Here is a 14,214-nt window from a genome sequence, read left to right as displayed (position 1 = left end):
GGAGAGGACATGATGGGGAGGCCAGACTGGTGACAGGACCTCCAGGAGAGGACATGATGAGGAGGCCAGACTGGTGACATGGCCTCCAGGAGAGGACATGATGGGGAGGTCAGACTGGTGACAGGACCTCCAGGAGAGGACATGATGAGGAGGCCAGACTGGTGACAGGACCTCCAGGAGAGGACATGATGAGGAGGCCAGACTGGTGACAGGACCTCCAGGAGAGGACATGATGAGGAGGCCAGACTGGTGACACCACCTCCAGGAGAGGACATCATGGGGAGGCCAGACAGGTGACATGGCCTCCAGGAGAGGACATGATGGGGAGGTCAGACTGGTGACAAGACCTCCAGGAGAGGACATGATGAGGAGGCCAGACTGGTGACAGAACCTCCAGGAGAGGACATGATGGAGAGGCCAGACTGGTGACAGGACCTCCAGGAGAGGACATGATGGGGAGGCCAGACTGGTGACAGGACCTCCAGGAGAGGACATGATGAGGAGACCAGACTGGTGACACGGCCTCCAGGAGAGGACATGATGGGGAGACCAGACTGGTGACAGGACCTCCAGGAGAGGACATGATGAGGAGGCCAGACTGGTGACAGGACCTCCAGGAGAGGACATGATGGGGAGGCCAGACTGGTGACACGGCCTCCAGGAGAAGACATGATGGGGAGACCAGACTGGTGACACCACCTCCAGGAGAGGACATGATGAGGAGGCCAGACTGGTGACAGGACCTCCAGGAGAGGACATGATGGGGAGGCCAGACTGGTGACAGGACCTCCAGGAGAGGACATGATGAGGAGGCCAGACTGGTGACATGGCCTCCAGGAGAGGACATGATGGGGAGGCCAGACAGGTGACATGGCCTCCAGGAGAGGAAATGAGGAGGCCAGACTGGTGACACGGCCTCCAGGAGAGGACATGATGGGGAGGCCAGACAGGTGACATGGCCTCCAGGAGAGGAAATGAGGAGGCCAGACTGGTGACACGGCCTCCAGGAGAGGACATGATGGGGAGGCCAGACTGGTGACACGGCCTCCAGGAGAGGACATGATGGGGAGGCCAGACTGGTGAAAAGACCTCCAGAAGAGGACATGATGGGGAGGACATGATGGGGAGGCCAGACTGGTGACAAGACCTCCAGGAGAGGACATGATGGGGAGGCCAGACTGGTGACAAGACCTCCAGGAGAGGACATGATGGGGAGGCCAGACAGGTGACATGGCCTCCAGGAGAGGAAATGATGAGGAGGCCAGACTGGTGACAGGACCTCCAGGAGAGGAAATGAGGAGGCCAGACTGGTGACATGGCCTCCAGGAGAGGACATGATGGGGAGGCCAGACTGGTGACATGGCCTCCAGGAGAGGACATGATGAGGAGGCCAGACTGGTGACAGGACCTCCAGGAGAGGACATGATGGGGAGGCCAGACTGGTGACAGGACCTCCAGGAGCGGAAATGATGAGGCCAGACTGGTGACAGGACCTCCAGGAGAGGACATGATGGGGAGGCCAGACTGGTGACACGGCCTCCAGGAGAGGACATGATGGGGAGGCCAGACTGGTGACACGGCCTCCAGGAGAGGACATGATGGGGAGGCCAGACTGGTTACACCACCTCCAGGAGAGGACATGATGAGCCCAGACTGGTGACATGGCCTCCAGGAGAGGAAATGATGAGGCCAGACTGGTGACACGGCCTCCAGGAGAGGACATGATGGGGAGGCCAGACAGGTGACACCACCTCCAGGAGAGGACATGATGAGGAGGCCAGACTGGTGACATGGCCTCCAGGAGAGGACATGATGGGGAGGCCAGACTGGTGACAGGACCTCCAGGAGAGGACATGATGAGGAGGCCAGACTGGTGACATGGCCTCCAGGAGAGGACATGATGGGGAGGTCAGACTGGTGACAGGACCTCCAGGAGAGGACATGATGAGGAGGCCAGACTGGTGACAGGACCTCCAGGAGAGGACATGATGAGGAGGCCAGACTGGTGACAGGACCTCCAGGAGAGGACATGATGAGGAGGCCAGACTGGTGACACCACCTCCAGGAGAGGACATCATGGGGAGGCCAGACAGGTGACATGGCCTCCAGGAGAGGACATGATGGGGAGGCCAGACTGGTGACAGGACCTCCAGGAGAGGACATGATGAGGAGGCCAGACTGGTGACACCACCTCCAGGAGAGGACATCATGGGGAGGCCAGACAGGTGACATGGCCTCCAGGAGAGGACATGATGGGGAGGTCAGACTGGTGACAAGACCTCCAGGAGAGGACATGATGAGGAGGCCAGACTGGTGACAGAACCTCCAGAAGAGGACATGATGGAGAGGCCAGACTGGTGACACGGCCTCCAGGAGAGGACATGATGGGGAGACCAGACTGGTGACAGGACCTCCAGGAGAGGACATGATGAGGCCAGACTGGTGACAGGACCTCCAGGAGAGGACATGATGAGGAGGCCAGACTGGTGACAGGACCTCCAGGAGAGGACTTGATGGGGAGGCTAGACTGGTGACAGGACCTCCAGGAGAGTACATGATGAGGAGGCCAGACTGGTGACAGGACCTCCAGGAGAGGACATGATGGGGAGGCCAGACTGGTGACAGGACCTCCAGGAGAGGATATGATGAGGAGGCCAGACTGGTGACACCACCTCCAGGAGAGGACATCATGGGGAGGCCAGACAGGTGACATGGCCTCCAGGAGAGGACATGATGGGGAGGTCAGACTGGTGACAAGACCTCCAGGAGAGGACATGATGAGGAGGCCAGACTGGTGACAGAACCTCCAGGAGAGGACATGATGGAGAGGCCAGACTGGTGACACGGCCTCCAGGAGAGGACATGATGGGGAGACCAGACTGGTGACAGGACCTCCAGGAGAGGACATGATGAGGAGGCCAGACTGGTGACAGGACCTCCAGGAGAGGACATGATGAGGAGGCCAGACTGGTGACAGGACCTCCAGGAGAGGACATGATGGGGAGGCCAGACAGGTGACATGGCCTCCAGGAGAGGACATGATGGGGAGGCCAGACAGGTGACATGGCCTCCAGGAGAGGACATGATGGGGAGGCCAGACAGGTGACATGGCCTCCAGGAGAGGAAATGAGGATGCCAGACTGGTGACACGGCCTCCAGGAGAGGACATGATGGGGAGGCCAGACAGGTGACATGGCCTCCAGGAGAGGAAATGAGGCCAGACTGGTGACACGGCCTCCAGGAGAGGACATGATGGGGAGGCCAGACTGGAGACAAGACCTCCAGGAGAGGACATGATGGGGAGGCCAGACTGGTGACAAGACCTCCAGGAGAGGACATGATGGGGAGGCCAGACTGGTGACAGGACCTCCAGGAGAGGACATGATGGGGAGGCCAGACAGGTGACATGGCCTCCAGGAGAGGACATGATGGGGAGGCCAGACTGGTGACAAGACCTCCAGGAGAGGACATGATGAGGAGGCCAGACTGGTGACAGGACCTCCAGGAGAGGACATGATGGGGAGGCCAGACTGGTGACAGGACCTCCAGGAGAGGACATGATGAGGAGGCCAGACTGGTGACACGGCCTCCAGGACAGGACATGATGGGGAGGCCAGACTGGTGACACCACCTCCAGGAGAGGACATGAGGGGGCCAGACTGGTGACAGGACCTCCAGGAGAGGACATGATGGGGAGGCCAGACTGGTGACAGGACCTCCAGGAGAGGACATGATGGGGAGACCAGACTGGTGACACGGCCTCCAGGAGAGGACATGATGGGGAGACCAGACTGGTGACAGGACCTCCAGGAGAGGACATGATGGGGAGGCCAGACTGGTGACAGGACCTCCAGGAGAGGACATGATGAGGAGACCAGACTGGTGACACGGCCTCCAGAAGAGGACATGATGGGGAGACCAGACTGGTGACAGGACCTCCAGGAGAGGACATGATGAGGAGGCCAGACTGGTGACAGGACCTCCAGGAGAGGACATGATGGGGAGGCCAGACTGGTGACACGGCCTCCAGGAGAAGACATGATGGGGAGACCAGACTGGTGACACCACCTCCAGGAGAGGACATGATGAGGAGGCCAGACTGGTGACAGGACCTCCAGGAGAGGACATGATGGGGGGGCCAGACTGGTGACAGGACCTCCAGGAGAGGACATGATGAGGAGGCCAGACTGGTGACATGGCCTCCAGGAGAGGACATGATGGGGAGGCCAGACAGGTGACATGGCCTCCAGGAGAGGAAATGAGGAGGCCAGACTGGTGACACGGCCTCCAGGAGAGGACATGATGGGGAGGCCAGACAGGTGACATGGCCTCCAGGAGAGGAAATGAGGAGGCCAGACTGGTGACACGGCCTCCAGGAGAGGACATGATGGGGAGGCCAGACTGGTGAAAAGACCTCCAGGAGAGGACATGATGGGGAGGACATGATGGGGAGGCCAGACTGGTGACAAGACCTCCAGGAGAGGACATGATGGGGAGGCCAGACTGGTGACAAGACCTCCAGGAGAGGACATGATGGGGAGGCCAGACAGGTGACATGGCCTCCAGGAGAGGAAATGATGAGGAGGCCAGACTGGTGACAGGACCTCCAGGAGAGGAAATGAGGAGGCCAGACTGGTGACATGGCCTCCAGGAGAGGACATGATGGGGAGGCCAGACTGGTGACATGGCCTCCAGGAGAGGACATGATGAGGAGGCCAGACTGGTGACAGGACCTCCAGGAGAGGACATGATGGGGAGGCCAGACTGGTGACAGGACCTCCAGGAGCGGAAATGATGAGGCCAGACTGGTGACAGGACCTCCAGGAGAGGACATGATGGGGAGGCCAGACTGGTGACACGGCCTCCAGGAGAGGACATGATGGGGAGGCCAGACTGGTGACACGGCCTCCAGGAGAGGACATGATGGGGAGGCCAGACTGGTTACACCACCTCCAGGAGAGGACATGATGAGCCCAGACTGGTGACATGGCCTCCAGGAGAGGAAATGATGAGGCCAGACTGGTGACACGGCCTCCAGGAGAGGACATGATGGGGAGGCCAGACTGGTGACACGGCCTCCAGGAGAGGACATGATGGGGAGGCCAGACTGGTGACACGGCCTCCAGGAGAGGACATGATGGGGAGGGCAGACTGGTTACACCACCTCCAGGAGAGGACATGATGGGGAGGCCAGACAGGTGACATGGCCTCCAGGAGAGGAAATGATGAGGCCAGACTGGTGACACGGCCTCCAGGAGAGGACATGATGGGGAGGCCAGACTGGTGACAGGACCTCCAGGAGAGGAAATGATGAGGCCAGACTGGTGACACGGCCTCCAGGAGAGGACACGATGAGGAGGCCAGACTGGTGACACGGCCTCCAGGAGAGGACATGATGGGGAGGCCAGACTGGTGACAGGATCGCCAGGAGAGGACATGATGAGGAGGCCAGACTGGTGACACCACCTCCAGGAGAGGACATGATGGGGAGGCCAGACTGGTGACACGGCCTCCAGGAGAGGACATGATGGGGAGGCCAGACTAGACTGGTGACACGACCTCCAGGAGAGGACATGATGGGGAGGCCAAACTGGTGACAGGACCTCCAGGAGAGGACATGATGAGGAGGCCAGACTGGTGACACGGCCTCCAGGAGAGGACATGATGAGGAGGCCAGACTGGTGACAGGACCTCCAGGAGATGACATGATGAGGCCAGACTAGACTGGTGACAGGACCTCCAGGAGAGGACATGATGGGGAGGCCAGACAGGTGACATGGCCTCCAGGAGAGGAAATGAGGAGGCCAGACTGGTGACACGGCCTCCAGGAGAGGACATGATGGGGAGGCCAGACAGGTGACATGGCCTCCAGGAGAGGAAATGAGGCCAGACTGGTGACACGGCCTCCAGGAGAGGACATGATGGGGAGGCCAGACTGGTGAAAAGACCTCCAGGAGAGGACATGATGGGGAGGACATGATGGGGAGGCCAGACTGGTGACAAGACCTCCAGGAGAGGACATGATGGGGAGGCCAGACTGGTGACAAGACCTCCAGGAGAGGACATGATGGGGAGGCCAGACAGGTGACATGGCCTCCAGGAGAGGAAATGATGAGGAGGCCAGACTGGTGACAGGACCTCCAGGAGAGGAAATGAGGAGGCCAGACTGGTGACATGGCCTCCAGGAGAGGACATGATGGGGAGGCCAGACTGGTGACATGGCCTCCAGGAGAGGACATGATGAGGAGGCCAGACTGGTGACAGGACCTCCAGGAGAGGACATGATGGGGAGGCCAGACTGGTGACAGGACCTCCAGGAGCGGACATGATGGGGAGGCCAGACTGGTGACACGGCCTCCAGGAGAGGACATGATGGGGAGGCCAGACTGGTTACACCACCTCCAGGAGAGGACATGATGAGCCCAGACTGGTGACATGGCCTCCAGGAGAGGAAATGATGAGGCCAGACTGGTGACACGGCCTCCAGGAGAGGACATGATGGGGAGGCCAGACTGGTGACACGGCCTCCAGGAGAGGACATGATGGGGAGGCCAGACTGGTGACACGGCCTCCAGGAGAGGACATGATGGGGAGGGCAGACTGGTTACACCACCTCCAGGAGAGGACATGATGGGGAGGCCAGACAGGTGACATGGCCTCCAGGAGAGGAAATGATGAGGCCAGACTGGTGACACGGCCTCCAGGAGAGGACATGATGGGGAGGCCAGACTGGTGACAGGACCTCCAGGAGAGGAAATGATGAGGCCAGACTGGTGACACGGCCTCCAGGAGAGGACACGATGAGGAGGCCAGACTGGTGACACGGCCTCCAGGAGAGGACATGATGGGGAGGCCAGACTGGTGACAGGATCGCCAGGAGAGGACATGATGAGGAGGCCAGACTGGTGACACCACCTCCAGGAGAGGACATGATGGGGAGGCCAGACTGGTGACACGGCCTCCAGGAGAGGACATGATGGGGAGGCCAGACTAGACTGGTGACACGAACTCCAGGAGAGGACATGATGGGGAGGCCAGACTGGTGACAGGACCTCCAGGAGAGGACATGATGAGGAGGCCAGACTGGTGACACGGCCTCCAGGAGAGGACATGATGAGGAGGCCAGACTGGTGACAGGACCTCCAGGAGATGACATGATGAGGCCAGACTAGACTGGTGACAGGACCTCCAGGAGAGGACATGATGGGGAGGCCAGACTGGTGACATGGCCTCCAGGAGATGAAATGAGGAGGCCAGACTGGTGACACGGCCTCCAGGAGAGGACATGATGGGGAGGCCAGACAGGTGACATGGCCTCCAGGAGAGGAAATGAGGAGGCCAGACTGGTGACACGGCCTCCAGGAGAGGACATGATGGGGAGGCCAGACTGGTGAAAAGACCTCCAGGAGAGGACATGATGGGGAGGACATGATGGGGAGGCCAGACTGGTGACAAGACCTCCAGGAGAGGACATGATGGGGAGGCCAGACTGGTGACAAGACCTCCAGGAGAGGACATGATGGGGAGGCCAGACAGGTGACATGGCCTCCAGGAGAGGAAATGATGAGGAGGCCAGACTGGTGACAGGACCTCCAGGAGAGGAAATGAGGAGGCCAGACTGGTGACATGGCCTCCAGGAGAGGACATGATGGGGAGGCCAGACTGGTGACATGGCCTCCAGGAGAGGACATGATGAGGAGGCCAGACTGGTGACAGGACCTCCAGGAGAGGACATGATGGGGAGGCCAGACTGGTGACAGGACCTCCAGGAGCGGACATGATGAGGAGGCCAGACTGGTGACAGGACCTCCAGGAGAGGACATGATGGGGAGGCCAGACTGGTGACAGGACCTCCAGGAGAGGACATGATGGGGAGGCCAGACTGGTGACACGGCCTCCAGGAGAGGACATGATGGGGAGGCCAGACTGGTGACACGGCCTCCAGGAGAGGACATGATGGGGAGGCCAGACTGGTTACACCACCTCCAGGAGAGGACATGATGAGCCCAGACTGGTGACATGGCCTCCAGGAGAGGAAATGATGAGGCCAGACTGGTGACACGGCCTCCAGGAGAGGACATGATGGGGAGGCCAGACTGGTGACACGGCCTCCAGGAGAGGACATGATGGGGAGGCCAGACTGGTGACACGGCCTCCAGGAGAGGACATGATGGGGAGGGCAGACTGGTTACACCACCTCCAGGAGAGGACATGATGAGGCCAGACTGGTGACACGGCCTCCAGGAGAGGACACGATGAGGAGGCCAGACTGGTGACACGGCCTCCAGGAGAGGACATGATGGGGAGGCCAGACTGGTGACAGGATCGCCAGGAGAGGACATGATGAGGAGGCCAGACTGGTGACACCACCTCCAGGAGAGGACATGATGGGGAGGCCAGACTGGTGACACGGCCTCCAGGAGAGGACATGATGGGGAGGCCAGACTAGACTGGTGACACGACCTCCAGGAGAGGACATGATGGGGAGGCCAGACTGGTGACAGGACCTCCAGGAGAGGACATGATGAGGAGGCCAGACTGGTGACACGGCCTCCAGGAGAGGACATGATGAGGCCAGACTGGTGACAGGACCTCCAGGAGATGACATGATGAGGAGGCCAGACTAGACTGGTGACACGACCTCCAGGAGAGGACATGATGGGGAGGCCAGACTGGTGACACCACCTCCAGGAGAGGACATGATGGGGAGGCCAGACTGGTGACAGGACCTCCAGGAGAGGACATGATGAGGAGGCCAGACTGGTGACAGGACCTGCCGGACAGGACATGATGAGGAGGCCAGACTGGTGACAGGACCTCCAGGAGAAGACCTGATGAGGCCAGACTGGTGACAGGACCTCCAGGAGAGGACTTGATGAGGAGGCCAGACTGGTGACACGGCCTCCAGGAGAGGACATGATGAGGAGGCCAGACTGGTGACAGGACCTCCAGGAGATGACATGATGAGGAGGCCAGACTAGACTGGTGACACGACCTCCAGGAGAGGACATGATGGTGAGGCCAGACTGGTGACAGGACCTCCAGGAGAGGACATGATGAGGAGGCCAGACTGGTGACACGGCCTCCAGGAGAGGACATGATGAGGAGGCCAGACTGGTGACAGGACCTCCAGGAGATGACATGATGAGGAGGCCAGACTGGTGACACGACCTCCAGGAGAGGACATGATGGGGAGGCCATACTGGTGATATGACCTCCAGGTCAGGACATCATGGGGAGGCCAGACTGGTGACACCACCTCCAGGTCAGGACATTGAGGCCAGACTACTGATACCACCCCCAGGAGAGGACATGATGGGGATGACAGACTGGTGACACCACCTCCAGGAGAGGACATGATGAGGAGGCCATACTGGTGACATGACCTCCGGGTCAGGACATCATGGGGAGGCCAGACTGGTGACACCACCTCCAGGTCAGGACATTATGAGGCCAGACTGGTGACACGACCTCCGGGTCAGGACATCATGGGGAGGCCAGACTGGTGACACCACCTCCAGGTCAGGACATTGAGGCCAGACTAGTGATACCACCCCCAGGAGAGGACATGATGGGGATGACAGACTGGTGACATCAACTTAGGAGAGGACATGATGGGGATAACACTGGTGACACCACCTCCAGGAAAGGACATGATGGGGATGACAGACTGGTGACACCACCTCCAGGAAAGGACATGATGAGGAGGCCAGACTAGACTGGTGACACGACCTTCAGGAGAGGACATGAGGAGGTGGCCAGACTGGTGACACCACCTCCAGGTCAGGACATGATGGGGAGGCCAGACTGGTGACACCACCTCCAGGAGAGGACGTCATGGGGAGGCCAGACTGGTGACACCACCTCCAGGTCAGGACATCATGGGGAGGCCAGACTGGTGACACCACCTCCAGGAGAGGACATAATGGGGAGGCCAGACTGGTGACACCACCTCCAGGAGAGGACATCATGGGGAGGCCAGACTGGTGACACCACCTCAAGGAGAGGACATCATGGGGAGGCCAGACTGGTGACAAGACCTCCAGGTCAGGGCATGATGGGGAGTCCAGACTGGTGGCACAACCTCCTGGTCAGGACATGATGGTGAGGCCAAACTGGGGACATTTTTTTATTTTCTATTTTAGTGGTTAAAAAAATTCAGTACTTGAAATTCAGATTTTGCGAGAGGCGCAGTTTTTCAGCTGCTACACTTCCCTAAAATAATGCAATAAGAAGTGATCAAAACGTTGAATTTATCCCAGGATGATATAAAAATAAAGATGTCCATTTACTGCTCAAAAAAAATAAGCCTTCATACAGCTCAAGTAATGGAAAAGTAAAAACGCTACAGACCTTGGAAAAATAAATAAAAAACTACATTATATTATTTTTACAAACTTCTATTTTTTTCCCACTTAAATAGATTTTTTTTTTATCAAAGTTTACTATTGCTATAATTGTACTGACCTGGAGAATAATTTTTCTAGGTAATTTTTGCTGTGCAATGAACGCCGTAAACACAAAACGCAAAAAAAATGTGGTAGAATTGGCATATATTGATAAAAGTTCTGTTTTTTCTTCCTACCCCAAAATTTTTTCCCTTCTGCAGCCTGTCTTCCAGTGCCTATCTTCAACCAGAACAAAAGGAATAGACAGCCTCTCACCTCAGTTCCTCACATAAAAGAGCTGGCTTCTGATGACACTCATCCAGTCCATGAAGGTTTTCTTTTACCTTCTCTGCCAACAGGTGATTTGAGCGTTTACTGCACATATCAGAGATCAATGAACAGGATATGCGTCTAATGTTTGGCTCATAAATAGCAATTACTTAAAGGGAACCTGTCAGCAGGATTGTGCACAGTAACCTAAAGACAGTGTATGGTTGGCACCGTTATACTGATTAAGATGATACCTTGCTTTATGAAATATGTCTTGTGGTTGTTGTTATTTTGAGTTAATGATATGCTCGTCTTTATGTGGTGCTCTGCTCAGGTATAATGTAGCCCGCTGACAGGTCATGGCTCCCTCATACGGTATATACGCATAGAATAGATATATGTGACTGACATCTTTATATCTATGATTAGTACAGTGCGTGTGCAGGTTACTTGGCATGCATTTAATTAATGTTAATTTTTCTGAAAAAAATGGCATGGGCTCCCATGTCATTTTCCAAACCAGCAGAGGGAAAGCGATGGCTGGGGGCTGATGTTTATAGCATGAGAAGGGGGTAATACCCATGGAGCTTCCCAGGCTATTAATAACAACTCTCAGCAGTATACTTATCCTTTCCTGGCTATTAAAATGGGGGACCCCCCAAAAAAAGTCATAGGGCCCCCTATAATGAATAACCAGCAAAGGCTAGGCAGACAGCTGCGGGCTGATCTTAATAGCCTAGGAAGGGGCTATGGATATGGCCCCTTCCCCCGGCTAAAAACACCAACTCTCAGCCGCCCCAGAAAAGGCACATCTATAAGATGTGCCAATTCTGGCAATTAGCCTCACTCTTCCAACTTGCCCCGACCCTGTGGCAAGTGGGGTAATAGATGGGAGGGTTGATGTCACCTTTGTATTGTCAGGTGACATCAAGCCCCAAGGTTATTAAGGGAGAGGCATCTATAAGACCCACACATTAGTAACCCCATAGTGATATTGTATAAAAACTAACCTCTGGGCTTGATGTCACCTGACAATAGAAAGGTGACATCAACCCCCCAACTATTACCCCACTTGCCTTTGCATCAGGGCAGGTGGGGAGAGTGAGGCTAATTACCCGAATTGGCACATCTTATGGATGTACCTTTTCTGGGGCGGCTGAGAGCTGATGTTTTTAGCCGGGGGAAGGTGCAATATCCATGGCCCCTTCCTAGGCTATTAATATCAGCCTGCATTTGTCTGCCTTGCCTTTACTGGATATTAAATATAGGGGGGACCCCCTACGTCTTTTTTTTCGGGGGGGCATTTTAATAGTAAAGGCTAAATATAGCGCTGTGAGCGGATATTAATAACCTGGGAACCTCTATGGGTATTACCCCCTTCTCAGGCTATAAACATCTGCCCCCAGCCGTCAGCTTTCCCTCTGCTGGTTAAGAAAATTATGCAGGAGCCCACGCCATTTTTTTCAGAAAAATAAGCTATACACGCACTGTACTAATTGTATATGGTTCTATGTGTATATACTGTATGTAATCTTTCTATTCTATCGGGTCCCGCTGTGATTTTACTGTACGCGGCTGCTGAATTGCCGGCCTTTCAAAGAATATGGGTGTGTAAAAATCGGACGGCACTCACATAGTCCTAGTGCTGTGCAATTTCTTTTTTTTTTTGCTCGCGCCCTTTGACGTGCATTGGCTAGTCTCGTCCGAGACATGCTGCAAATCGCAGCATGCTGCAATTTTTTTTGTCTGAGTACGAAGTCAGCTGAGAAAAAAATCGCAGATGAGATGTAACCCATTGAATAACATTGGTCAGAGTGCAATCCGATTTTTTTTTTTTGAGCCCTTAACCCCTTCCCGACCTGTGACACAGCGTATGCGTCATGAAAATCGGTGCCAATCCGACCTGTGACACATATGCTGTGTCACAGAATGATCGCGTCCCTGCAGATCGGGTGAAAGGGTTAACTCCAATTTCAGGAGTTAGAACTACGGTTAGGGTTAGGGTTTCGGCATGTGCACATGTATTCTGGTCCTCTGCGGATTTTTCCGCAGCGGATTTGATAAATCCGCAGTGCTAAACCGCGGTTTTTCTGCGCATTTCACTGCGGTTTTACAACTGCGATTTTCTATTGGAGCAGTTTTAAAACCGCTGCGGAATCCGCAGAAAGAAGTGACATGCTGCGGAATGTAAACCGCTGCGTTTCCGTGCAGTTTTTCTGCAGCATGTGTACAGCGATTTTTGTTTCCATAGGTTTACATTGAACTGTAAACTCATGGGAAACTGCTGCGGATCCGCAGCGTTTTCTGCAGCGTATGCACATACTTTTAGAATTAGGCTATGTGCACACGGTGCGGATTTGGCTGCGGATTCGCTGTGCCCATGGTGCGGAAGATACAGCGCGGAAACGCTGTGTTGTATTTTCCGCAGTATGTCAATTCTTTGTGCGGATTCCGCAGCGTTTTACACCTGTTCCTCAATAGGAATCCGCAGGTGAAATCCGCACAAAAAACACTGGAAATCCGTGGTAAATCCGCAGGTAAAACGCAGTGCCTTTTACCCGCGGATTTTTAAAAAATGGTGCTGAAAAATCTCACACGAATCCGCAACGTGGGCACATAGCCTTAGGGTTAGGGTTGGAATTAGGGTTGTGGTTAGGGGTGTGTTGGGGTTAGGGTTGTGGTTAGGGGTGTGTTGGGGTTAGGGTTGTGATTAGGGTTATGGCTACAGTTGGGATTAGGGTTAGGGGTGTGTTGGGGTTAGTGTTGGAGTTAGAATTGAGGGGTTTCCACTGTTTAGGCACATCAGGGGTTTCCAAACGCAACATGGCGCCACCATTGATTCCAGCCAATCTTGTATTCAAAAAGTCAAATGGTGCTCCCTCACTTCCGAGCCCCGACGTGTGCCCAAACAGTGGTTTACCCCCACATATGGGGTACCAGCATACTCAGGACAAACTGCGCAACAATTACTGGGGTCCAATTTCTCCTGTTACCCTTGTGAAAATAAAAAATTGCTTGCTAAAACATCATTTTTGAGGAAAGAAAAATGATTTTTTATTTTCACGGCTCTGCGTTGTAAACGTCTGTGAAGCACTTGGGGGTTCAAAGTGCTCACCACATATCTAGATAAGTTCCTTGGGGGGTCTAGTTTCCAAAATGGGGTCACTTGTGGGGGGTTTCTACTGTTCAGGCACACCAGGGGCTCTGCAAACGCAACGTGACGCCCGCAGACCATTCCATCAAAGTCTGCATTTCAAAAGTCACTACTTCCCTTCTGAGCCCCGACGTGTGCACAAACAGTGGTTTACCTCCACACATGGGGTATCAGCGTACTCAGAAGAAACTGGACAACAACTTTTGGGGTCCAATTTCTCCTGTAACCCTTGGGAAAATAAAAAATTCTGGGCTAAAATATTTTTGAGGAAAGAAAACGTATTTATTATTTTCGCGGCTCTGCGTTATAAACTTCTGTGAAGCACTTGGGGGTTCAAAGTGCTCACCACATATCTAGATAAGTTCCTTGGGGGGTCTAGTTTCCAAAATGGGGTCACTTGTG

The 14,214-nt window shown here is 55.1% G+C and overlaps 1 protein-coding gene across 1 annotated transcript in view; it reads left to right on the top strand.

The window, feature by feature from the left end:
* SPATA22 (spermatogenesis associated 22) overlaps nucleotides 1-14,214 on the top strand; it is a 38,139-nt gene that overhangs the window by 3,825 nt on the left and 20,100 nt on the right. Inside the window, exon 2 of the mRNA XM_069761065.1 lies at nucleotides 10,610-10,747. Coding sequence (XP_069617166.1) covers nucleotides 10,610-10,747 — 138 coding nt within the window. The remainder of the gene's footprint in view (nucleotides 1-10,609; nucleotides 10,748-14,214) is intronic.

The sequence above is a fragment of the Ranitomeya imitator genome, chromosome 3, assembly GCF_032444005.1.
Source record: "Ranitomeya imitator isolate aRanImi1 chromosome 3, aRanImi1.pri, whole genome shotgun sequence".
Classification (NCBI taxonomy): domain Eukaryota; kingdom Metazoa; phylum Chordata; class Amphibia; order Anura; family Dendrobatidae; genus Ranitomeya; species Ranitomeya imitator.
This window is presented reverse-complemented; position numbering and strand designations above follow the sequence as displayed.